Raw genomic sequence first — 27,075 nt, forward strand, 5'->3', positions numbered from 1 at the left:
CAGTCACAGATAGTGTTCAGAAAGTAATTAATTTTTACATGAGAATTGTATTTTGGAGGGAATCAAACGATATAGTAGGATACTAAGGATGTATAGGGTAATTGAGATGTGTACTATTTTTTAGTTCCCTGAATTTAAACCTCAGTATGATTCTTTATTAAGATTCATCGACGCAGTACGAATCTTCATTCCGAGCTTCATTACTCTGAAAGAAAGCAACAATAAAAAGCTCGAGATCTGAAAATTTCGCATAACAATCTGATACCTCAAAGGCGATTTTAGCATTCTGAAAATGGAAATCATAAAAAACTAAAGAAATATTTCTCCATTCGACAAAAATCTTTATTTTTTAAAATTTTAATGGGTTCCTGAATATACAATTTTGCTTTTAAAGAAAAAATGCAGCAACAATATAAATCGACGAACAATTATTTCCCTTCTATTCTAAGGTAAAAGCAATATATAATATCTCTAAGTGGTAAACCTAAATTTTTGTTATTGAATGCATTGAAACTCAACAAGTTTTAATGTATTCAATAATTATTCAATAATAATTCAATATTATTTTCTCAACCTCCAGCATTTGCTCCTGCATTTCTTTACCGAACCCAAAACTGTGAAGCGGTTAAAAAAATTAAAATCTTATATCCCTGATATGAAGGCAGATCAAGCCTGGGAACGCTATTTGCAACGTCACATGGAAGAAAAATTTATTTAAAAGAATTCTTACCTCGTGCATTCGTAAATTTTTGTTAGTGCATGTTTATTGGTGTTGTTCAATAATGATTCTATGCAGCACAAACACAGTTACCAATTTCTTTTTCTCCAGAAATGAGTTTTACAGAAGTGTAAATCCAATGGCTGCATGGTTTGTATCATTTTGGGAACTCGAAAATGCTTTCCAATTGACACTTGTAATAATTAAACTGTATTTAATTTGCTCTTCAATATCAGGATAATTATAATACTTAAAATGAAAATCTATATATTGTTTGAAGGATATGTTTGAATATTTTAAATCACTAAATTCTCTATACTTTGACAAGTCAATATAGGTAACTCTGATTACTTTGCTTATTTTTCAATATATAACCTATGTGCAAGTTTAAAAAGTTATTTTAACCAAAAAATGAACAAAATTGTCTAGTTGTAGCATAAAACATTTCGTCTGAAAATAAAACAATAAATTACATTTCGTGGGAAAACTGCATACATCTATCTGCAGTGTGAAAGCGATTAGAATACTTCCTTCATTCTATCACCTAGAGCTTTGGAACTGGACCAAAAATAAATGCTGACCATTTCTCTGCCTGCCAACAAAAGAGCACTAATCACCTCGTCATTAAGACTCGATCCGAAAAATTTTACCCCCTTTCCCTAACTGCTGAGCGAAGAGCCCCCAGTGAAGGAACACAACTATTTTTCGAGCCCACTGAAAAAGTTAATCTAAACACCTGTTTAATCTTCCCAGGGTAAGTAATGCGAAGAGATAATTATTCTGCCTTTAGCTTAGATTCCAAGAACACCTTATAAATACACTAGCAAATGTAACTAAATGTTCATTTGCATTATGGTCTGGCAGTTAAGAACTAATGTGTTAACAAAACTCTGCTGTTTGCAGAGAGTATAATAGTTCAAATACATGAAAATCAAATAGTAAAATAGAATCCAATAACCTGGCTCCTAATTTGGTTCACCACTGTCTAAGCTGTTTCTTGCTGGTAGTTTATCCTGAAGTCCAACTCAAGCAAACAAGCAAGTTGTTTTTCATGATTTTCCATATTTCTAACATGAAGACAAGTGCCTTTCCATCATAAAAGTCCTTGGTGAAGGTATTACCCCCTTCGGCTGATACCTTCCATGTGCTTCGCCATATTTAAATACCTCACCGTATAGTTAGACAATTGGGAGGAATATGAGAGATACAGAGAGCCAGTGGTTGAATACTCTCTTTTTGAATTTAGATTGCCAATCGTTACTTAAACTTACGTAATTTGTACTTTTGGGCAGAGTTAATGGAAAGAGTACATGTGTTAAAACATTGATTGTTAAAAGATTAGCAGTATGTTCTCAGGGCAGGGCGACTTTTTAAATTTTTGAAATTATTTTACAAGAAGAATTTTAATAAATTTTAATATAATAGATATAATAGTAATATGAAAATAAATGTAACAATAATCATTCTTTATAATATTACTAATGATTAGAATTCAGTTGTTGAGAAATCACAAGTTGACTTTTAAAAATATGTTTGCTTGCAAATTCTATGTATTTTGCATAAAAATATATTTTGCTCTTAAAAAAGGTCTTTGATATTAATTAGTAATCCTTTCAAATATAAACAAGAGTTTGCTTAAGAAAGTTATGTTGATGCCATCTTTGGCCATAAAACAACTTCAGAATCATTTTTATTTGCTGCCTTTGCCATTCTTAAACATTTCTGCACTCTGTTTCCTGAGAAGATAAATTCTTTTATTTATAATATTTTAGCCATATTATTTGACATACTGAGTAGTATTGAATGCATATATCAAATGCAAAATTTTTAAATCTGTAAATAAGTTTTTCTTTGGGTATAAAATGATGTTAAATAGAATAAATAGCAAGTGATGAAATGGCAAAGGTAAAAATTTGCTCATATAAAGGGGGGAAATCCCTAAACTTTTGATTAATATTCTTTATAAATTTAAAAAATAGCTTTTTATGTATTATTAATAAATACTGATTAGGCAGTATTAATAAAAATGAGAATAAAGAAATTCTATATGAAGAATCCTCAATAAAAGTTTTTTGGGAATTTAAAATTCTACATAATTGTTGGAATTCATTGAAGGTCATAACAAAGTGTATAAACCACATTTGAAATTACTGCTTTTAACAAATTTGCTAAATTTCAAAATGCACCAATATATAAGTTTCCATATGCCTTCAGAAATTTTAATTAAAAAAAGTAATTTTTTGCAGGGTGCCTAGAAATACATCTACTTTGAAATTATAGTAAAAATTTATAGGTTAAAAATCAATTTTTTAACATATAAAAGTTACTGGAAAACATAAATTTTAAAAATAAATCAGAAAAAAATATGTGAATTTTATTAGGATTAACCTAAATTTCAAATTATAAAAGAAAAAAAACTAAATAAGTTTAATTTAAAAATTAATATTATTAAATATGTGCAGGTGTAAAATTTTGACTGCTAATTAAAACAGTATGCTTCTACAGTTTCTACAAAATTTGGCATCTTCATATAATTTGAGGTGTGGAATCAAAATATGGGAGAAAATTAGCATGTCATTTCAGAAAAGATCTGATTTCGTGTTAATATATTTATGCTAGAACAATGCTGTGTATTAATGCAATATATATATATGTCTTGCTTTTGAGACATGAAAAATGGAAGTCGAATTTTATCAATCAGCGGAGTAGAATAGAAGGTGTGGAACTGTCCCCGCTTTTTTTTTTTTTAAGTCCGTGTATGTCTTTAATCCTATCCCACTCTCTATATATAGCTCATTGTGTATCTGTACTACTCTAGAAATGGTATGAATTTTTCATAATGTGATTGAATGTTAGAATTTGACTTGCATGAAGTACTATTTCGATCATCTGGCAAATTCTGCGATTTTTCAAATATTTCAAGTTTATTTTCTTCTAATTATTGTGTTATAGCTACTAAGGAGAAATCTTGATCGAAGTGGATTTTAAATGTGGGAATTTCTACTTATCCAACCTTGAAGGTGATGCCTGCTGTGGACGACCATCCTCTATAAAAAAAGACCTATTCAAAGAAACTGTAATTGAAAATTCCATAATTCAAGAATTGTGAGATAAACTAAATATTCCAAAAATGACAGTATGTGGTTATTTCAAGAAGACTGAGTATGTAGGCCACTATGATGTATGGGTAACCCAGACTTTAACAGATAAAATTATGCTTGCTTAAGTTTCAGCATGGGATGCTTTGCTGAAAAGAAATAAAGAAGCAACTTTTTCTAAACAGCTTATTACTGGATATGAGAAGTGGATAATCTACAATAATATTACAATATAAAGTCCATAGGTTATGGTACTACAAAGAAATTGTGTACTATGAGAATTCTCACCAAATCAGACAATAAATTCAGAAAACGTTTGGACTTCCATATGCTTTTGATGGAAGTTTCAAAAGCAAAAATTAAAGCAAAATGCCTAGAACTAATTGTTGAGATGTTATCAACTATATTGACAGCGCTCAGCCCCACAATTCAGCAGATGTCAGACAAGATTTATTTAGTGGGGTGTTTTGTGTCATCCTCTATATTTACCAGACCTTGCTCATACTCCTTCATTTGCATTTATCATTAAAAAGTTCAGAAATTTTCAGATTACCCAATATATCATTATTTATCTTTTTCTATTATGGATTAACATTATATTATAATTCTTTCAGATAAGAAAAATGGTAAGAAAAATCAAAAACCGAATGTGCAGGAATCTGATCTTTATTGTACTGATGATGAGTTTTGTATTCTTGAAGATGATCCTGGGGTAGGACTCATGGTATGTAATCTATTTTTTTTTATCATTGTTTTACATAAAAATATAAATTTCAAAGACTAATATTTACCACATAGATTTCTATAAACTGCATGAAATGATTTTAATTATGATTTGGAATTAAGTGGTGAGTAATATCTATTATTTCATGTCGTCTATTATTTTATGTTGTTTGTAGCCCAAATATTATACGTTATTTAATTTAGAGGACAAATAAAGTATTTTTAACCTTTAAAAGGGGAGATGTTGCTTTGGAAACAAACTGTATTTAAAATAAAATACCTCTTGTAAACAAACAAGCCCAGAGATCGTTCACTTATTTACTGAACGATAACAATGCATCAAATACCAATTTAAATAGTATATTTCTTTGTAGCATTTTCACATTTTTCAATAGCATCATGACTTCCATCTGTAAAGGGCAACAAAATTATCATGCTAGCATAGCCAAAGTGAACTTTTCATGTTGTAAGATCTTACCTTCTTGCCTAACATACAGTTAAAATGATCTTACGGGGGAACCTGTCGACTTCTCACACAGGCGTAAAAGAATACCACCACATAAGAAATGTAAAATAACCATTTATTTATCTGTCAAACTCTTAATACAAATGCACACACTTCATGCTTACAATAACACCGACGATAAAGAGTAGTACTTAAGAATAGTTCACGAATAAATTCAAAGATAAAGAGTAGTACTGTACTAATGATTTAATTTAAGGTTAACTAGGCTGACTCAACATCCTACCCAACGATGTACTTTAAATGGCCACAAGGCATATCAAAAACTCAACATAACAGCAAGGACAAACTAGTAATGTGCGCTGCCTGACGAAATCATGGTCTGACTAAACTACAGGGTTTGTCTGACTTTTTACTTTCTTCACTTAACTTTAAATTTGCATCCGGGCAAGAAAATGAGAGGTTCAGGATAGATACAAAAATTAAAATAATTTGTTATGTAAAATAAAGAAAACTCTCAAATGGCATCTTAGTACAGCAAAAGAAGGTTAATATGTTAATGAGTATTTTGTTGAAAGCAACAGAGGATTTCTTCATATAAAAATATGTTATTAAGATGTCTTAAACGAAACGTTTTTGTCTTTCTAGATTAAAAAAAAAAAAGGATCTGTGGTTGTAGGAATGTTGTTCCTTTTAAATATGAATACCTAATTACACATTGTAAGTCATGCTATGAATGCAATTACAAATCTCCTTTTCCTACGTATCATAAAAAGTATTCTGAAAAGAATGCTGAATTTTACAAAACATTGGGTCTCTATACAGATTCCAGTACTCTGTTTGGATTCTCTGCAAATACAGTCAAAAGTCGTTAATTCGGACACCCATAATCCGGAATGATCTATAATCCGGACCTCAAAGCTACAAACTTTCTGCGTATGCGTCGCGATGATGCACGCGCATAGGCGTTTACGTGTGCGCATAAGACCTTTACGGCTGCGAATATGCATGTGCGCATGCGCGTAAAACGTTTACGCATGCGTGTTTAATGTATAACGAACGGTATAAGCTAAGCTAAAATTATCTAATTCAGTTAATGTTGCAGATTGTGTTGTTCCTTAATCTTCGAATTGGATCCGGCTTATAATTTTTTGCAGACTGTTAGAGCAATTTTATAAAAGTAAGCTTGAACTTTCGATTATATCAAATAGAATTTCTGATATATATTTGCTAATATGTAAAGGATCTAAAACGAAAGTATGTTTTGAAATCCGAAACCTGTTTATCAATTTCACGCTGCTCGGCGGGAGGAATGTCACGGTGCGCAATGAATTGGAAGTTGATCTGTCAGCACTGTCCTTATCTTCAGGGCAGATGTTTTTATTTTATTTGGCTTATAATTCCTTACTAAATGTAGTATTTCATCTCGATGTACTCCGTCTTTGATATGATTTAAATCAAGTTCCTTGTCATTATAATTCGCTTCCGATAGCGAAGAAAGTGACAGAGGTTATTGAAAACGAAAAAATTTCTATTGACAAATTAGTCGGTATTCTCGACACAGCAATTTTAGGACTTGAACAGCGGAACTTTGTAACTGAACAAGAAATTATGTCTGTTTAATAGAATTAAAGAGAAATTATTATCACATGAAACGAAGCAACTTAAACAACTTACATTGAAAGAAATGTTTAATAAAGTAAACAAATAAATATTAAGCTTTTTCTTTTTGTGAATTTTGATACCCTTTAGATCATAATTGTTCTTTATTTCATAAATTACAGTTTCATATTATTAATTTTGTAATTTCTGCATGCCATCTTACCAGATTTAAATTGATGATCTATAATCCAGAAAAATCGATAATCCGGAATCGCCGAAGTCCCGACGAGTCCAGATTAACGACTTTTGACTGTATCCTTTTTATAAGAGAACACTTTTTTGCAGTTCAAAAATCACTTTTTTTCATTAAAATGCTATAAAATTTCAGCTTCACACCTCAAAAAAAATTAAAGTAGACTGAGATACTCCATTACCAAAAAGTGTTAAAAGTAAATTTTTGAAAGGGTATATTAAACTAAATATTCTGAAAAAATGGAGAATACAGCATAAGCATCACAAAATACACAAAGTGACCAGGAACTTACATGCCGCTGTATTCTCCATTTTTTCAGAATATTTAGTTTAATATACCATTTCAAAAATTTACTTTTAACACTTTTTGGTAATGGAGTATCTCAGTCTACTTTTATCATCCAAATTTCCTATAGCAGTAACTTTGCAGATAGTAAAGAAGGTGTCAAGAGACCCAAAGAATCAAATTTTGTCTGCATTTGGGACAAAACCTTTCTTTTAGGCAAATTCTCAGAAAACTTTGCAGTCTTAATTTCAATAAAAATGTTATCTTCTTTTTTGTTTCACATAATCCCTAAAACTGGTATAGGAATCTCCAATGGGGGTTCTGTGCTTAACAACTCACCATCTTTTTCTACTGGACCATAGGCTCACATGCATTAGGTCCATTTTCTTATCAGCTAATATTTCAGTAGAATATTTCACAAAATTCACAAGCTTCTTTTTGTTACCTACCAAAGTTGTGCAATTTATCAGTATAAAAGGATCTGTCTAATTTCTGAGCAATGGAACTTTGTTCCTTCGGTACTTATGACAAATGCTATGAAGTATTAACTCCAGTTGAAAAGAATTAGACTATACCCCAAAAACTACCCGTATATGATGGAGAACCTTAACCACATTATCTTTCTTTCACAATAAAAATCTAAAAAATTCCCTATCTTTTCGTAACTCTATCTGTAATAATGCACACCGGATATCAAAAGTAATGCCAGTGCATTTTTCTTTAAATCTTGACAAAATTAAAGGACAAATTTGGCCCTTTAACTAAGCAATCTTTAAGGGAAGGCAATAGTAGCAGTCCTTAAATTCAGTTCATCATCAGGTTTGCACCCTGTTCCTTACATTCTTTGAAAACTATATCATATTCTTCATATTTATGCAGAAACTTAAGTTTTCGGGTAACATTAAACAAACTTTTTTCTGTTGTGTGGTGATTTGAGGATAATTCTTAATTATATCCTGACCAAGGTGATCCTACACAGTAATGGCCATCTTTGTTTCTCATAAAAGAGTTTAAAAATTGTTCATGGGTAATTTAAACCTCAGCATTAATTTTGCTAAGCATCTAATATTCCAATCATGTCTAAGCTCTGAAGATCGGAGATTTTTAATTCATAGATCGCTAAACTTGCACACAAAGTTGACGCATTTTTATCTTTGTGATTAACAAAATCATCAGATGCACCATAAACTGCCCAACCTAGTTTTATACAAACTGCTGTCAACACTTCTTTTAATTGTTTTACTTGCCTGTAAGAATTCCTCCATAGACATCACACCCAATGAGCATTTCGATTTTTTGGATAATCTGTTCCCAAATCTGTCAACCGAATGTTGTTTTGTTTTTACTCTTTTAGTATCGCACCCTTGGGCACCCACATATTGTGATCAAAATGCAGTATGTGTATATCCCCACATATTGCGTTCTGAACTAAAAATTCAAGTTTTAAAATTTCCTGGACTGGATGAACATAATTTTACTTGATATTTGTTATGCAACTTTTGACTCTATTCTGGTTCCCCCAAAATAAAACAAGATAACATTTTCTTTGGAGGTGATTGGTTTTTACAAATCTGTGGTTAATGATTCTAAAATATATGATTTCTGGGAACCACAATCTAAGAGTACTCTTAACTTCTTTATACATTTTGACACCATCTATTATTATCCACATAGTCTTTAAAGATACTTCTGTTGTACAAGTTTGCATGGTTGTGTACGTGTGTAAGTTGTCTGTTGTTGGCCTTTCTATTTGGGGTTTCACTTTGTTATTAATTTCTGGACACAAAATAAGTAAAGTGTTTTACCACAAGCAAAGCACCTAACAAACTGTTTACAGAACTTTGGCATATAATTTGGTTCTAAACATTTTAAACAATTTGTTTTTTCTTTAACTTTAGAAACACTTCCATTAAAAGGATAATGAATGTGCATCGTAATGGTTTTTATTGTCAGGCATATTATTACAAAATATACAAGCTAGTTCCTTAGTATTAAGAAAAGCTGGGGCAGTTGGAACATTTGCCTGTTTCTTAAATTTGCCTTCTGCTTCACCTCTTGCTTTATCATGATATCCTTCTTTAGGATTAACACTGTCGAGTCCATTACATGCCAACTTTAATCTATCCTCACCTTCCACTTCAGCCTTTAAAAATTTCATCAAACTGGTAAGGTGAGAACTGATAAGAACCTTCAGACTGGTTAAAGAGTGAATTCCTTTGTTAAGCCTTTAAAACATCCTCCATGAGACATAATCCATTGGAAATAACCATGATATATTTTCATTTAATTTTAAACCTGAAGGTCTGGAGCTTTTGTCATATAGTTTATCAAATGTTAATTTATCCTTGTTATCTGCCTAAACATTAGAAACAATTAATTTAATTATTCCACTAGCATAAATTTATAATGATAATCCAGGTTTTCCAAAATGTCCCTTTAAAACTAAAACAGCTTTATCATAATTTTCCCAAGTCACCGAATAGCTTTCAATAAATTCTTTAGCAAATGATCCAGGCTTCATACATTTAACAAAGGGTTTAAAGCATCCATACTTAACTTTCAAGAAAAAATACTTTACAAAATAGTTCTTAAATATACTTTAATACATCAAAACCTTTTTCTGAAAATTTTATTTCTTAAGATCTCTCGTGGACACCACTTAATGTTAGGACAGAAATTCTGTGTACACATGCTGTGTACTGGGTTACATATACTCAAATTAAAACTAATTGTGATTTGCCATGTACTATCAGAAGCCAGAAGAAATCCTAACACTAAGAACTAAATATGTCTACCAGACATAAATGCGTTCAAAATAAAAAATTTTTTCACTCTTTCAAGGTGTAGAGCAATCCAGAAAGAGGATAAATTGACTACCAGTGTAGCTTGATGATGACCATCAGAGAATGCTAAAGGTCGTGCTTGGTGTAGAAGTTGATTCGTTTATCAGCACTTTTATTTTTATCACAGTACAGAACAAAATTTACACAAGAGTGATTGATGCAAATCATTAAAATAAGTAAATTCTTTAGGAGTTGCCATTCTCAAAATTGTAATAATATAGTTTAAAAGAATTTTTGAAGCACTTTTGTGAAACATTTTCAAAAACTAAGGACAGTTTCTTGTAAAGTCACTTGATCTTGGCTTGTCCCATGCTGTTCCTTTTAGACATGTTTATGAAACACTGATAAGTTTTGCAACACAACATAAATATGTGTTTGTTTATTTATTTGTCTTCTATATAAATCTAGAATATAATTCCAACCTTTGCAAAACCTGCCACACTCAACCTTAAAAACCAGAGGAAGGTCATTATCTATGTTAGATTTAATTAAATAAACACACAACCTATGGGGTCCGCGCTCTTTATATACATATATTTCATGCTAACTTAACAAACTTTTGATTAAAAAATCAGTGGTTTAAAAGCTGTGCATTGCCACTCTGCAAAGCATAAGATATATATGTTTCAAATTTGATCAGAAAACTTTACACTATAAAAATTGTTTTTCCACTGAGGAAAATGCAATTATAGTAATTTGTCTCGAATTTAATAAACAAACTCAGCTATTTATGAGAAGTGTTTTTCCATTGTGCAAATTAAAATATTTTAAAGTATATCATTGTTCAGCAGAGTTTAAAATATTTAATTTTTCACCCATTAACACGCACAATGTGTTCTATTGAATCACGTGCATTTTCTCAGCTTTTTGAAAATGAATTTGTAGTACAGTCAAAAGGTGTTAATCCGGACTCGTCGGGAAATCGGCGATTCCGAATTATCGATTTTTCCGGATTATAGATCATCAGTTTAAATCTGGTAAGATGGCATGCAGAAATTAGAAAATTAAAAATATGAAACCATAATTTATGAAATAAAGAACAATTATGATCTAAAGGGTATCAAAATTTACAAAAAGAAAAAGCTTAATATTTATTTGTTTACTTTATTAAACATTTTTTTCAATGTAAGTTGTTTAAGTTGCTTCGTTTCATGTGATCATATTTTCTCTTTAATTCTATTAAACAGACATAATTTCTTGTTTAGTTACAAAGTTCCGCTGTTCAAGTCCTATAATTGCTGTGTCAAGAATAGTGACTCATTTGTCAATCGAAATTTTTTCGTTTTCAATAACCTCTGTGTCGCTTTCTTCACTATCGGAAGCGAATTATAATAACGAGGAACTTGATTTAAATCATATCAAAGACGGAGTATATCGAGATGAAATACTACATTTATTAAGGAATTATAAGCCAAATAAAACAAAAACATCTGCCCTGAAGATAAAGATAGTGCTGACAGATCAACTTCCAATCCGCTGCGTGAAATTGATAAACAGATTTTGGATTTCAAAACATACTTTCGCTTTGTAGATACAAATTACATATTAGTAAATATATATTGGAAATTCTATTTGACATAATTGAAAGTTCAAGCTTACTTTTATAAAATTGCTCTAACAGTCTGCAAAATATAATAAGCCGGATCCAATTTGAAGATTAAGGAACAATGCAATCTGCAACATTAACTGAATTAGATAATTTTAGCTTAGCTTATACCGTTCGTTACACATTAAACGCGCATGTGTGAACGTATTATGTGCATGCACGTATTCGCAGCCGTAAAGGTGTTACGCGCACGCGTAAACGCCTATGCGCATGCGTCAAAGCGACACATGCGCAGAAAGTTTGTAGCTTTGAGGTCCGGATTATGCGTGTCCGAATTAACCATTTTTGACTGTAGTTGTCGCAGAGCATTACTTTCAGTCACTTTACTCACTTCACAGAGTTCACGTTGCTTCTTAGAGAATCACTGTAGTATTCTGTCTTGTTGTGGATCCCAAAGAACTCAGGGAACATCTTTGTTTTATTAGTAACAAAATGGTTCAGGTCTTTTCCTTGAAAAACTAGATTTTTACCCTCTAATAATTTCATTTTCTTTTTCTTTGCAGGTTTAGTTTGTAAATTTTTATATTTTTTCATATTTTCTTATCAGTCTGAGTAATACATTTTTCTAAAAATAGCCAATTCTACGTGTGTTTCTGACAAATACCAAAGGTGTCTCTTAGCAACTGTGAGAATGCTTCCTTTTTTTTAGGTCTACATCTGAATGGATGCTCAGAAGTTGTAGCATATCCAAATCATTCTTTGGAGCTCATCAATTTACAGTTGCTTCGAGCCAAAAGTGAACATATAGGTGGCTGACAAACCTGTTTCATTCCTTTCAATTCTCATTGAGGAGTATTCAACAGTTTAGTGAAGAAGACAATTTTAAATGTATATATTGCCTTTGTCATCTACCTTACTTAATGCAGAGCCCTTGGGATCCAGAAATTGAAGTCATTTTGAAACCAACTTCCTAAGTACAGGAGTGAGAGTCATAATAACTCTTTGTAGTCTTCTTTTCGATGACTTAAAACTCATTTTTTACTTTAAAACTCATCTTTTAGAACATTTTGGAAGTAGTTAACCATTTTCACTTCTTGATCTTCAAGAAAGCCTTAAATAGACTTTCACCATCCAGCATCGTTGTATATGATTTCTTATCAATTGAAAACCACAGACTTTGGAGCTTCTAAAAAATCAGAATGTCAAGACCACTTGATGGTATGCCACAATGCTTCTCAAATACTCTTTTCAGTTTTGTTCATGGATGCGATGACTGCAAGCCAACCATAGCAATATTTGTCCAAATTTCCTTTCAATTCTGGTATGTGACCCTTGGATCAGTCCTGTAGTCTACGTTATAGTATCAGAAGACATACCAATGGTATTATTATGTATCCTAAATCGGTCTACTTCCCGAAGAACTACTTCAGCCACCTACTTACCAGTGCCTTTCTTAGGGCAACAGGTGCATCATGCAAATGCTCAAAATCTTTTGCCAGCTGCTAGAACTGCAGCTCTATCATCAATGGATTATTCAAGTTTGGTCGCTCCTATGGACAGCTCAGTGCAACAATTTATTATCGCAGTGCAAGACCAAATGAGGAGGAGCTGGAGATGCAGAAATATTTATTTATTTATTTATTTTTTAATTCTCTGCAGTTGCTGTAAATGAAGTACTTGCTTCATTTATTGCAACTGCAGTGAATAGTGAGAGATTCTCCATCCCAAGTAGATGTGAGCGTCTGATCGAGATTTTTTAATCTAGGACTTAAACATCATTTATTCATTGCTGGAGGCGAAAACTCAGCCTCTTCATCACTGGATGCTAATAACAATGGAGATGAGTCTTCCAGTATAAGTGCCTTATTTATTTTAGTGATAGCATTGCAATGTTTATTCTATGAATCATTTTTATCTTTTTTTTTACATAGTTCTTATTTTTGAGGCTTGTCTCCCATTGTAAATCTTTCTTGACGTAAGAAATTCTTTATCTTCTTACGATACTCTAGTCATGTTCATTATATTTTGCCGGGAAATGTCAAACAACTCAACAAAGGTCACCTTATTTGTGTTTCTCAATTTCTCTATACCCAGATTTTGGTATTTTTTGTACAGCTTCTATATACCAGCATGGATACCATCCTGCATGTAACAGAGATATTTGCTTTCCTCTACACTTCCTGTAGTTTAGTACTGATAGATTTAGCAGCATATGAAAGTGTTTCTTTCATTTCCTTGTGTTGATAAATATAAACTAAAGAATGGAACCAAGCTTCTAAAACCCAACACTAGGCACCTTTTGTAGCAGCTAAATTCCTCTTTTGGTTCCCATTTTAAAATTCAATTTCCTTGCAAAAGATGAAAAAAATACGCAAGAAGCTATTAAATTTGGTTTTGTTTTCATGCTAGGTAATTTGCTTAAGAAGATATATTCATTTTTTCATTAGTTTATGTTATTATGTGTGATAGCTTTTTCTATTATAAGTGATTCCATGAATTCTGTGGAATATCTTTTACAGTATATAGATCTATTATTTAGAAATTTAGTTAATGTGTGAGAGAGTACTAAGGTCTTCAATATTAGAAATTTAACTAGTTTGAGATAAAAGTGATCAGTGTGTGCTACCTCTAAATATCCAATCTTCTTGAAATTTGGTACATGTATCTTTTACATCATTGAGACTCAGGGCATAAGCAAATTAATATGAAAATCACATCTTTGAAAGAATGAAACACCTTAATATATATGCATATATATATATATATACGTAGATGGCATTCGTAGGAAATAGAATTGTATTTCTAGTATAAGAGACTGTAAAGTTATGTTTATGTATTCTTATGGTACTTAAGAGTATTAATAAATTATTTTGAAGTTTATTTTGCAGAAATTACTGCAAGTTAGACCACAATTTATGTTCTTTTTATATTGTATAATTTTGGGGATATTACAGCGCTTTTCATTTGTAAAAGTGGTGAGGAGAGAGTCTTTTAAGAGCCACTTGAATTTTGAAAAGGATTACTGAAAGTAGAAGATATGGAATGGGGTTTTTTAGAAATGAAATTTTTTTCAAAGGTCAGCAGCATTCCAGTTTTCGGGAACCTTCTAAAGATAATTTTTGACTAGTCAAAGCAAGAGTTGTTTTTTAAGTGAATGTGATAGGTAGGTAAATACTTTTTTTTTCTTCTAGAAGATTTTTTTTAATTTAACGAGAAAGCCGTAATGATGAGTTTAAATTTTTTCAACTCTGCTTAAGAATACTCTATTAAATATACATTTTTAATCAGTTCCAAGAATAATGTGGTATTAAATTTGATTTTGTTTTTATGCTAGGTAATTTGCTTAAGAAGATATATTCCTTCTTTCATTAGTTTATGTTATTATAGGTGACAGCCTTCTCTATTATAAGTGATTCTATGAATTATGGGGATTATCTTTTACTAGGAATTTCGTTAATGTTTTGAAAGTTTACAGCAATTTTTATATTTCTGAACTTTCTGTTAATTATAGGTGATTCCATGAATTCTGAAAATTATCTTTTACTGCATATAGATCTATTATTTAGAAATTTAGTTAATGTGTACATGTGAAAAGCTTATAGCAATTTTTATATTTCTGAACATTTTGCTAATGATTCCAAAATGCTAAATGTTCTGTCTTTCTAGCCAAAAAATGGAGAACCTCAAATTAGAATGCTAACAGATGAGCCCATTAAAATAGTTGATAACCATTTTGCTATTCCTCCTGGAAAATTGGATGTTTTGAAAGCACCTAAACATTTTCCTAAACCTTTGGTACTTTTTGCTTTGCGAGAAATGTCATTAGTTTGGCATTTATATGGAGGCAGTGATTTCAAAAGCAGCCCTGGTATGAATGATATTTGTAAATTTTACTGATATTTTTATCATTGTATCACTGCATGTATATTTTTAATGCATAACTTTCATACATGAATTAAAAATTTATGTTTCTTTCAGTTTCAGATACCTATTGCCTTTTAGGAGTGTTTTTTTTTTTTTTTTTTTTAAGCGCATGTGAATACTTGCATTTTTTCTAGTTATAAATATTTTAATGCTTGATATGTAATTGTTTGTTATCTACTCACTCACTTCAAAGTTTGTACTGTTTCTAACTAATAGATTTTATTATTCACAGGTAAGAAGAAAAGAAAGGCTAAGAAAGTGTCTCATAGGTGATTTGACTTTTAATCTTTATTTTAAAGAATCTGGAAATAATATTTTGAAGTGCCATAGTAAATGTTTTAAAAAAAAAATCCTATGTACTAACTCTAAACTCTAAATTACTAAACTCTTTTCAAACTGGTAAACTTCAAAATCTAGTGTCAAATTCCCCCCCAAAAAAACCATGTTTATGAATTTTTTTCTCAAATAAAATCTCCCCAAAGGATTTAAACTACCAGGAAGTTAACAATAACTACTTAACTGAAATGGTTGTTTCTGTCTTAAGGAACCTATACCAGGGTTGCCATGCTACCGAGAAAACTGGATAAAGTCAGGGAATTCAAAATTTGACCAAAAAAATTGAGAGAAAAGTTAGGGAATTTAAATATTTTAGTCAAAATCTGGAAAAGTTAGGGAATTTAAATATTTTAGTCAACATCTGAAAAAGTCAGGGAATTTCATACGGCGATCACCCCAAAAAAGCGAGTTTTCAGCCGACGTTGGAAGCGATCACTTTCTTGACGAATTGTGTATTGTGTGAGCGTCATTCAGACAGCTCGCATAGAGTCAATTTTCGCAGCTCCAGTTAGATTGTCTTTTAGAAAGGCAAATCAAGTTTCCAGTAACTTTAGTTTCCACTAACCTTGAGAATATTATGTGCAGTGCATGTTGAACTAAACGAAATACTTATTCTTGTGTAAAACAAAATCGGGTTAATCCTAGTATACGTTAATAAGGAGATTAGAATCAAAGAATATGTATTGTTAAGAAGGAAAACTCCGCAACAAAGAGGGAAACAGCTGCGCATGCGCGAAATGTCTGTCGCCAAAGCTCAAAGCCGGTGTCAAAGTTCGAAGGACATTATCAAGAGTTCATAAAATTAATATTGTTTGAAATTTCTTTAACTCTTTTGCGTCGAGATTCGACCATATCTGTTTTCATCAAACATCGAAAACGCCCGTGTTTACGAATTTGTCTTGGAATAGTTTTCCTTACCCCTACCTAGTAGACAGCTACAGCATTAACAATAACCTACTTAAGTGAAATGACTGCTTCTCTCTTGGAGGTTTTTCTGCGGTTTCATCCATTGTGTCCAGTTTCAGTTTAGGGCCGGATTGCACCTGCGAACATCTATAGCTTTCGGTATTTCTCCTCATTTTTGCAATGATTTGAATACTTTATATTTCATAAAATAATCAATATTAAGATGTCATAGCTTTAATTTAAATAAAAAAATATATATATTTATATGCTCAATAACATTTTCCATTGTATAAAAATGATAGTGCAGTGACTCTTATAATAAACAAACATATATAGGGGAATTCGTATACATGGATTTGTTTTTATTTGAATTTAGTAATTTAGTTTTCTTTTATTCTTATATAAAATGGAAAAGTATGTTACTTTTTTATCTATTGTCAGTGCAAGAAGAAAAGAAACATTTTCATGGAAGTAGTTGATAAATGGTGGTTTGACAGAATTTAAATATTACCAGTTATCAGCCACCCATCCCAAAAATTAGAAATGTCTTATATTTCCGTAATTTTATGTTAATAAACAGAAAAACATCTTCACTCAGAAAGTTAGTGCTGCTGAATAGAAATTTATATCAGAAGAAGTGCTATAGGAAATCAAATCTCTTTTATTGCTGAAATCCCTTCATGTAATATGCATCCATTTACAGGATTAACAATAAGCATTTACCAACATGCATTTTATTAATTTGTGTAGATTTGAATCAATAGTTTGTGAATTAATATTATCTTAGCAGGAAAGTTTTACTTGTATATTGAGAAATGACTATTAGTTGTACATATATGATTGTTTTAAAACTCCAACTTTAAAAAAATGTACTTTAATAGGGGCATTTTTAATGGTTTTAACATAAAAATTATAGTTATACATGAGTAGGAACACTTATAAATATTCGAACTAAAATAACACTTGTACTTGCTTGAAATTTCAAGTGTAAGATACAAAAAAGAGATAAAGAAAAGGATAGTTAAACTGTTTATTATGTTCATTTTGCTTCACATAAAACATAAATAGGAATATTTTAATAATGTGTGAAATAAGAAAAATTAATTTCCTTTTTGCATTTTCTGTTACTTTCATACCAAAATCATATGATTTCGCTTTAAAAATGTTTAAGTTTAGATAGTAGACAAATGCACTTCTTTTATGTTATATGCTGGCCCTGAAAAGGGCCTTTTTTTCATATAGTAAAAAAGATTGGAAAATCTATTTCTCAAAGCAGCCTTTGCAAAGGCACATCTTGCAGATTTCGCATTCCCATGTGCTTTGGATGGATTTGTTTGTTGAAGTTTTATTTCTTTGCTGCCGACATCTAACACAAGTTCTTTTACGTCCTTCGATTTTTCTTCGCTTATGAAAATGACTGGGAGTGGGTTCAAATGATGCTGAAGTGCACTTTCTGTGTGAATACACATTTGCTAATTCTTGTAATAGTTCCAGCTTGAAATGATACAAAGTTTTTGATCGTTTTTGTTGGAGATAATTTGTAGTAAGCTGAATTATATAGGTGTTGGTGATGGTGATGTCTAGAAGGAACCAAAATGCATACATCCAACATTTGAATGATTTTCTGGCAACTGTATAATATTTATGTCTCTGGTCTGCCAAATCTACTCCTCCTCTGTGTGTGTTATATATTGATAAAGAATGTGGGCAAAGGACTTCAGTTTTCTCTGCTCCTTTTCTTCTGTTTGCATAACACAGCTCATTTGAGGTGTTGGCTCACAGCATAAAAATTTGCTTTTTGTCTACCCAAAACATGCACAACAAATTTGGAAATTTTTTACTCTAAAAAATCTGACTTTCATTTAGGATTTTCAATTTTAACATTTTAATTTCAGTTAGTATGCATTCTGGTTGACATAACAGTTCCATAAGCATAAAAGTCAAATTTCAATAAATCAACCATCAGCTGAAAGCTGGTAAAAAAATCAATCAAAATAGAGTTCATGTCCTTTGCTTGTTAAGGACTTTATCAAATGTGTGACAATGTCATACCTCAATCCTTTGCCTGACCTCACAATTTTATCTCGTTTTCCCCCATTCAAATCAAAATTTACAGTGTAACCCAAATAAGATGTGCATGACATTCCAAATTTTAAGCACGCGCTTATCTGGTTTTAAAGGCATATACTGTACAATTCCTAAATACCCTTTGAATTTTACCATAGCTTCATCAATGGAAAGATTTTTATAAGGCTTAAAACAATCTGAAAACCACCCTTTTACCTCAGAAATAATAGGCTCTAACTTTTGCAAAAAATTAAAGTTTTCTTCATTTTCTTTTACCTCCTTTTCTCTATCGGACATATGAAAATAATGTTTAATATATTTAAAAATTTATCTCTACACATTAATTTCTTTATCACTTCGTTGCCACAAGTATAGGATTCTGGGACCATTAATCATTCATTCTACGTAAATGCATAATGCTCAATACGAAAAAACAGATATAAAAGCCCATATCTCATTTATATAGTATCGGTTGTATTAGTATATGTCTCATTTATTGTAAAGGAGTATTGCTTCCATCTCTTCAACACCACTTTTTTTTTTTCCACAAAATTCTACATATTTATTTGTATTTTGTATAATTACTTTGTAGTATTCATCGGGCATAAGTATGATCCAGTTGGCAAATTATGAGGTGGCTCAGGTGAGGAAGAGAAAAATCCAAATTTTATGTCCTTATTATTTATATTGTTCTTCCAGTCTGGTTCAAAGGTATCACAAAGATAGTACAAACTTTCGTCACTTTTTAAAACATATTGTTCTAAATTATCATTGTGTTCGATTTCATTGTTTGCATGTTCATCATCTTCATCGGATTCAACTGAAGCAGATTCATCTGTTTCTGCAAATAATATGGCATTTATTTCTTCTTGCATTAATGTATTACGTCTTCTGAACATTTTTTGATGAAGCTACAGAATGGCAGAAAGATGTTTTCTTTACCTGAGGAAGAAGCAAAATAAGTGGTCTAGATGCGAGTCACCTCACCTGGCAGTGACAAAGAAGAGCGAACATGCATTCAGATAAGAAAGGTTCTTTAGTTGCTTCAAAAGAATGATTAATGTGTCTCTTAACAACTCGCGAAACCAATGAGTCATACACTAACGTGGAGGGGGGAAGCACTAGGTAGAAAATAAATGAGGCGTTGGGGCAGTTTGCCATTGCCTGAATGAATGGGCGTTACAGGCGACTTCGATGCGAAAGAGTAAAGGAAAAGAAAATATTTTTTCACATAAGTAAATTAATTAATGATTTAATTATTTTAATTAAACAAAAAGAGTACGAAAATCCGTGTTTAAATTATTGCGAAAAGTCAAAGAAAATTTTTTCTTAACATGTGTTCCTCAGTTTCTTTTACACGTTGCGGAGAGGGAAATTCTCGACGCCAGGTTCCGTCACCAAATCCCTTGGCGAATTTTCCCTCTGCTTTCTAGCAGCGTAATAGCATTACGTCTATGGAATCTTTCTTTCTTTACTTAGATGTTCTTTGGTTAGAATAGCCTCCAGGTGTTCTACATACAGGATTTGCCGACATTATGATGAGCAATAAACGGGTCATTTTGGTGTTGGCGACAATTTTCAAAACCGTGCCAAGGCCCTAGCGTATATTAGGATTTTACTGCAAAATCTTTTAAACTTTTTTTTTTTTTTTTTTTTTTTTTTTTTTTGGCAATAAATGCCTTATTTGTTATTTTGCAATAAAATAAAAAATACAGTCAAAAGTCTTTAATCCGGACTTGTCGGGACTTCGGCGATTCCGGATTATAGATCATCAGTTTAAATCTGGTAAGATGGCATACAGAAATTATAAAATTAAAAATATGAAATAAAGAGCAATTATGATCTAAAGGGTATCAAAATTTACCGAAAAAAAAAAGCTTAATATTTATTTCTTTACTTTATTAAACATTTCTTTCAACGCGCACACGCGTAAAGCATACATTACGCGTAGTCGAAATTAGAAAATTGCAATCAGAAAACTATTTGATGTGTATTCGTGATATTTATAATGACGAGGAATTTGATTTAAAACAAATCAAAGACGGATTTAATATAACTATAGTCGCTAAAATATCATTGATTATTCTAATTCAATTTTTTAGTAATTATTTTTATGTTATTCATATCATTTAATGTTGCTTCTTCCATCTAAATTTATTTATTATTACTAAATAATACTTTCAAATTTCAGGACATTTTCTCTGGCATAGTCCTGAAATTAATTCTAGCAGTATGATGACATACCATCACAAAATTTAATGCACATATTTTTTGCTTATGTATGCTGCTAAATAAATATAAAATACCTGAATTTATTTAAAAATATCATTAAATAGATTTTTTTCTTTCATTTAGCTTCAAAATATCTGCAAAAAAGACGTTTTTTAATCAGATTGGGCAGATTCTAATCTCAATCTTTAATGGAGAAAACAACTCCTTTTATGGTTATAATAGTAATGCTTTGGAAATTATATTTATATATACGGCGAATTTTTGTGTTTTAAAGTAATACCATAATTAATTTACTTCGTAGCACAGCCAAAGTGCATTATGCGGATAAACTGGAATTTTCTTAAAACACACCTGGAAAACCTGGAAAAGTCAGGGAATTTCATTCTCCTGTTTGAGTGGCAACCCTGCTGTACTAACATTGTTAGATTTTGGTCCTTTGGATTGTACCGCTGTGGGAGGCATCAACAGCTTTATTTTACTGTCAGTGTTTGGACATCTTATACTTACAAATCACTAGTTTTGAAGTTTACTAATTTTATCTTTGACCTAAGGAAAATTTATTTAGATACAAATTTAAACTGGGTAATTTTTAAAGTATTGTATCATATATCTGTATCTGTTCCCGTTAGGGGAAGAAATAAGATGCTTAGTTAATTAAGGCCGTATTGAAAATTTTCATTTGTGTACAAAAATTAGAGATGCCTGTTTTTCTGTAATTTTTAAGTACATAAATGTACAATTTATAAAAAAAAAAAAAAAAAGTTTCAGTGTTGGAATCAAAAATTTATTGCTATATGGTTAGAAATATCTCTACTCGAAGGTTTTCGTAGAAAATTTTCCAAAGGGGAAGAACATAAGAATGTGTTTATTAGTCGTATGATTGAATATTGTAGTTTGTCTTTGATGTAGTAAAGAACTGTCCCAACTATTTTGTGTGTTCATCTCATTTTGGTGAGATATTTTTCTTAATGGATGTTTTAATTAGTACTTTTTTTTAACAGTGTGGATAATGGAGTAACATTTTCTGATGAAAAAAGTATTGATGTAGATACTTATAAAACCTCTGTGTCATTTTGCAAAGTAACGCCTTTAACTAAAACTTTTGATGCAAATGCAGTTCATTTTTCGATGGAACATGTGACAATTGATGAAAATAAAAACAGTAGCTTAGAAACTTGGCTTTGTAAAGGTGGTCTTGAGCGGAATCATAATGTTTTGATGGAATTGCATTTAAATAAGGTAAATAGATAAATAAAATTCTAATATTTATTTCTTTGTGTCCAGATAATTTTTACATACATTAATGTATATTATATGCTATTCTAGGTGCAATTTCAGCGTGAAATTTATCCCCTTGACAACGAATATGCTTCACGTTATATATTGCTGATACATGATATTGAAATCAGAGATCGATTAGCTTCTTCCCAGATAAATAAATTCCTTTATCAATATTCAAATAAAACAATGCCACGACAATCTCATTCCAATATGGTAAGTATTTTTTTATTATTAAACTTTTATTAATATTTAAAAATGAAATACATAATTATTTGATATGTATCTGTGTCTATACATTCTGTTGTATGAACTATATTTGTTTTGTCTTTTTTTCATTGTATATGTAGTTATAAACCAATATTTGCCATTTCTACAATTTATTTATTTTATTTCTAGGTGTAATTTTTACCTAGATTTAATTTTTTTAGGAAGGGGAGAATAAGATTTGGATGAATGTATTAGTTATTTCATTCATTTATTTGTTTGATGAGCTTGTATCTTGTTATTTTAGATTGATATTAAAGCTGTATATACAAGACCAGATCCAAAGCGATCATCTGCATCATACAGTAATTCTGATGTAGAGTGTTCTTTGAAAGTGTCTTGTAATCCATTACGATTAAATGTAGATCAGGTAAGTTATATATATTTTGAAAATATTGTGCAATTAATTTCTAATGCAGAAATGTGTATATATATTTCTTTAAATCCTGACATAACACATCTTTTTTAAATAGGATGCACTGATGTTTCTAATAGAGTTCTTCCAGGAAGTATTAGAAATTTTTCCAGAAGACAGTTCTGAAGGTAAGATATTTTCACATCTTTATCTATGTGCATAAATATTAATGGTGATTTTTAATACTTTCGAAGTTATTATACTTGTTACAACAATATGTCTTAATAAAGTATAATTCGTACAGCAGTGTTTAGTGTTATGTGTATCTGTTATAAAAATATTATCTAAAAACATGATGCCAGTGACTATGCTACTTCTTTATTACCCTTGCAGTTATAGATATTATGTGCTTCCCATTCCATAATATAAATCTGAGATTTAATTCATAATGATGATATATCAAACCTTTTTTTATCTCATATTCACATCAATATACTGAGTTTTTGCGTTATGTGAAAATTCTGCTGTTGAAAAAATTGCATTCTGTTTTTGTCCAGTTTTCAGCAGTCTGCTCCTTCCACTTTTTAACTCGTGTGTAGTTATTTAAATGGACATTTTTTAAAGAAGGTATTTGCATATGCACTGTACTAGGAGCACTTTATGGCCTATTTTTTGCGTAAATTTTAAAATTATTCAACACGTTTCATATTACTAGAATTATGAATCACTGTGTGTTTTTAAAATTTTCATTTGCTTCAATCTTTAAAAATATTAAAAACATCTTTAAGAAAAAAAAAAGGGGGAGGAAGAGTTTGTACTTGCTAGTAGCTAGCTATCTTGTTAATATTTTTAGAGGTTTTTTGGAAATTTCTGTGTCATTAAACATAATATAAAATATTTGTATATTCAATAAATTAGAGTTTGGGCATGTTTAATAGCCACAAATAAAGGCCCAAAGTCCACGGTAGGTAAAAATAAGTGTAGAATACAGCCTTTAGATTTAAAAAACACTGCAGAGAAAAACTGAAGTGGACTTTGTAACCTCGGGGGAAAATATCAAGAGGTAGATTGAAAGTGATTTAGTGACAAATGGTAGAAGACGAAGGAGAGGCAAAGATGAATTACTGTTTAAAACTGAGATTTGATTGGAAGAAAAGGACCCTTATACACTTACCTTATACTCTTATACATACTTTTGTAAGAAAAGGACCTTTATACACCTATTAGACATTAGAATAAATGTCTTGGGTAAATAATCATTTATCAAAATTAATTGCACTTACTCAGTGCTATGCACAAATGATTTTTTCCCCTCCAGCTTAATGCTTTTTGTAGTAAAAAAAAAGGGAGATATTTTTAAAAAATGATTCATACTTTTTATTTAGACCACAGTATTAGAACTCTCAAAGTCAGAAAATCTCAAAATCAAAAAAGTAAACTTAATATCGATAGGAATTGTATTTTACTGGATAGAACTGATTAGAAGGCATTACTTTTATTAGCAGTTTAAATCTGAAAGAGCATATTCAGGCTTCAAATGTTTTGTTTACCACAAGAAGGACTTCTATCTGCATTTAAAGAAGTGTGGACTATAAATTAGAACTGTTAGCCTAGAATGCCTCTGTTATTAATATTGATGTGAAATTGATTAAAACAAAATGAGAATCAATGGATTACAGCACATGGGAAGGGAGGATTTTTAGCTTCTTTTAATTGAAACTTAAATAATTATATACACATGCATATGGCAGGCTAAAAGCCTAAATTCAAATACAAAGTTTGAAAAGTGGGAACTTAATAGTGTCATCAAATATTTCTAACATTTAATTATGCTGCACATTGCAGTTCGAGTATTTAAACAATGAAGACTGAATTACTCATCAGTTTTACATTCGTACATGTCCAGGTGAGGAGGAGGGAAGTATTCAGACTGACTGACTTGTAACATCATCTTTTGGCAGTATTAACAAATATATCTCAACAACATTACTAATTAATAAAATGAATTTAAGTTTTTTATTACTTTAAGAATCTCCTAAATGTCTTAATGTAATATTTATTTTTCTTAATATGTACTGAAAATATTAAACATGAACAATAGAAAATTAGTAGCTCTTTTCTAATGCTGAATTTTAGATTGTATTACATTTTTCATAGTATGCAATCAAGATTGTGCTGTAAATTAATCAATTTAAATATTTAATTTGAATTAGGTGAATCAGAAAGTGGAGCAGTAAATGTATCTGTGAAAACTTCTAACACATGCACTAATCAAGTTTCAAATTTATCTGCTGGAAATCAAAATATAAAGACTTCTGAAACCTTTTATAGGTAAAATGTAATTTTTTAGTAGTTCATTTGAAAGTATTTTCAATTAGGCATTTCAGCCTTTATAAAATTACTTTTATTTAGTATTGAGAAAATGATAAAATGTATTTCCCAATTTCATTCATATAGTTTCTATTATTACACCTGCTTCTAAATGCCACTGGCGAAACCTAGAATTTTATATAAAAGTTTATTGAAATTGAATTATAATTTGTATAATTCTTGTTAAGACTTTATTATACTTTTTAATGCATTTTTCTTTTTGTGTAAGCAACACAATTTTTAAAATTTATTATTTAAAATAACTATAACTGGGTTTAAAATTTATTATTATTATGAACTATTTTCATTAATTTGATATTTTGAGTTTAGTCTTTTCTCTTTGGTAAATCACTGATTTCAATATAATGTTTCTTCTATTAGGTTTTTCTCTTTTTCTCCTGAAGTTTTAATTCGTATTGATTATCAAGGAAAACGTGTTGTTATGGAACAGGTGAATTTTTATTTAATTTTATTTAAGGGTATAAATTTTGTATTTAATGTTTAGTTACATATTTTTATTACTTGCATATATTTTCTTATTGTGTGGTTGAGTTGTTTCATATACTGATGTTTATTTAAATTGATATTCATTCAATAATAACCATTTCATTCCTGTAGATTGCCAAAAGTTATGTCTGTATCCTATAATGCAGATGTTGGTACATTATTTAACAGAATTTGAATTACTTGGAGGGACACATTTTTTATCTACACTATATTTAATTCAATTTGAGAGTTTTTTTATCTCCAGTGTGACTGTACCCTCTATATTTCAGTACCCCTGACTAGTTTAAATTCTTTATGTCTTCCTGCAGTTTCCTCTTTTGGAGTTTATTTTAGTGATCAGCATTAGTCGGTGAAAATTTCTTCTTGTTATTAAAGTATCTGCTGCTTGGGGCTTCTTTCAATTACAGATCTGTAAACATATCTGCTGGACCTCTCTTCATATCTCCCATTCTTGTAGATGCTCACCTAGTTTTTAACTTACCGCTATCTCAACTGTCCTAGCATACTCGAATTTTGTAATTCAGCAAAATCCTGAATCTGAGGCAGCAACCTAGACAACATGATTTGGATAATCTGCATCAGGCTTTTTCCCATACAATAAGTTCATTACTTGTATTCTTCTCAGTATAAACTCATTTAACTCTTATCACCTTTTGTTATCTATCAAACAGTTCCGCTCTTAATTTCGCCTTGTCTTTAACCACTGGGAATGCTTTCACAAGGGCAGTTTTAAATATGTCAGACTTGTAAATCTCAGTGCTTGGTTCACCCAACAAAGACTTACCGATGTATATGTACCAGCTCACTGCCTTGAAGTGCAGTGGTTGGTATTGTGACCTGTAATTTTGCAGCTGGGTAAAATAGAAATGTGTCTCTAAATGTTACAAAACTGTCACTACTGAACTTCTACCATCAAAATAAGGCCTGGTTTCATCTAAGCTCTCTTATTTTCTAGGATGAACCCAAAACCTTCTGTTGGGCTTACTGGTGGGAGCCTGTGGTCTTGGGGGGGACGGCAGACTAAATGTTGCTTTGTGTTGAGACATGATCCATAATTTGTTCAGGAGCTATGGTATGGTATGGTTATGTATAGCTATGGTATGGCACTTATCTGGTAATGTTATTTTAGTCTAATAACCTTAACAGGCATGAAGTGAACTATCACTGTGCCTGAGAACAATGATAAAGTCCTGAAAAGGTTAAAAATAGCCTTTTTATGTAAACAAATATTCGAACATAAAAGCACTCTTTTGTGCTGCAGTGTAACCGCAACTTTGCAATGTTGTCAATGAAATAGTGGTA

At 30.8% G+C, this 27,075-nt stretch overlaps 1 protein-coding gene across 4 annotated transcripts in view; it reads left to right on the forward strand.

Annotated features, from left to right (window-relative positions):
- Atg2 (Autophagy-related 2) overlaps positions 1 to 27,075 on the forward strand; it is a 286,485-nt gene that overhangs the window by 214,469 nt on the left and 44,941 nt on the right. For all 4 annotated transcript variants that reach the window (XR_015039434.1, XM_085810699.1, XM_085810697.1 and 1 more), the window contains exons 30-38: positions 4,431 to 4,540; positions 15,198 to 15,399; positions 15,688 to 15,724; positions 21,998 to 22,235; positions 22,323 to 22,490; positions 22,789 to 22,911; positions 23,015 to 23,084; positions 25,110 to 25,227; positions 25,648 to 25,717. Coding sequence is in view for 3 of the 4 variants with exons in the window: in XM_085810699.1 (XP_085666825.1) it covers positions 4,431 to 4,540; positions 15,198 to 15,399; positions 15,688 to 15,724; positions 21,998 to 22,235; positions 22,323 to 22,490; positions 22,789 to 22,911; positions 23,015 to 23,084; positions 25,110 to 25,227; positions 25,648 to 25,717 (1,136 nt within the window). In the remaining variant the exon portion in view is untranslated. The remainder of the gene's footprint in view (positions 1 to 4,430; positions 4,541 to 15,197; positions 15,400 to 15,687; positions 15,725 to 21,997; positions 22,236 to 22,322; positions 22,491 to 22,788; positions 22,912 to 23,014; positions 23,085 to 25,109; positions 25,228 to 25,647; positions 25,718 to 27,075) is intronic.

The sequence above is a fragment of the Stegodyphus dumicola genome, chromosome 2, assembly GCF_044657685.1.
Source record: "Stegodyphus dumicola isolate Sdum_Otavi_A_Nest chromosome 2, ASM4465768v1".
NCBI lineage: Eukaryota > Metazoa > Arthropoda > Arachnida > Araneae > Eresidae > Stegodyphus > Stegodyphus dumicola.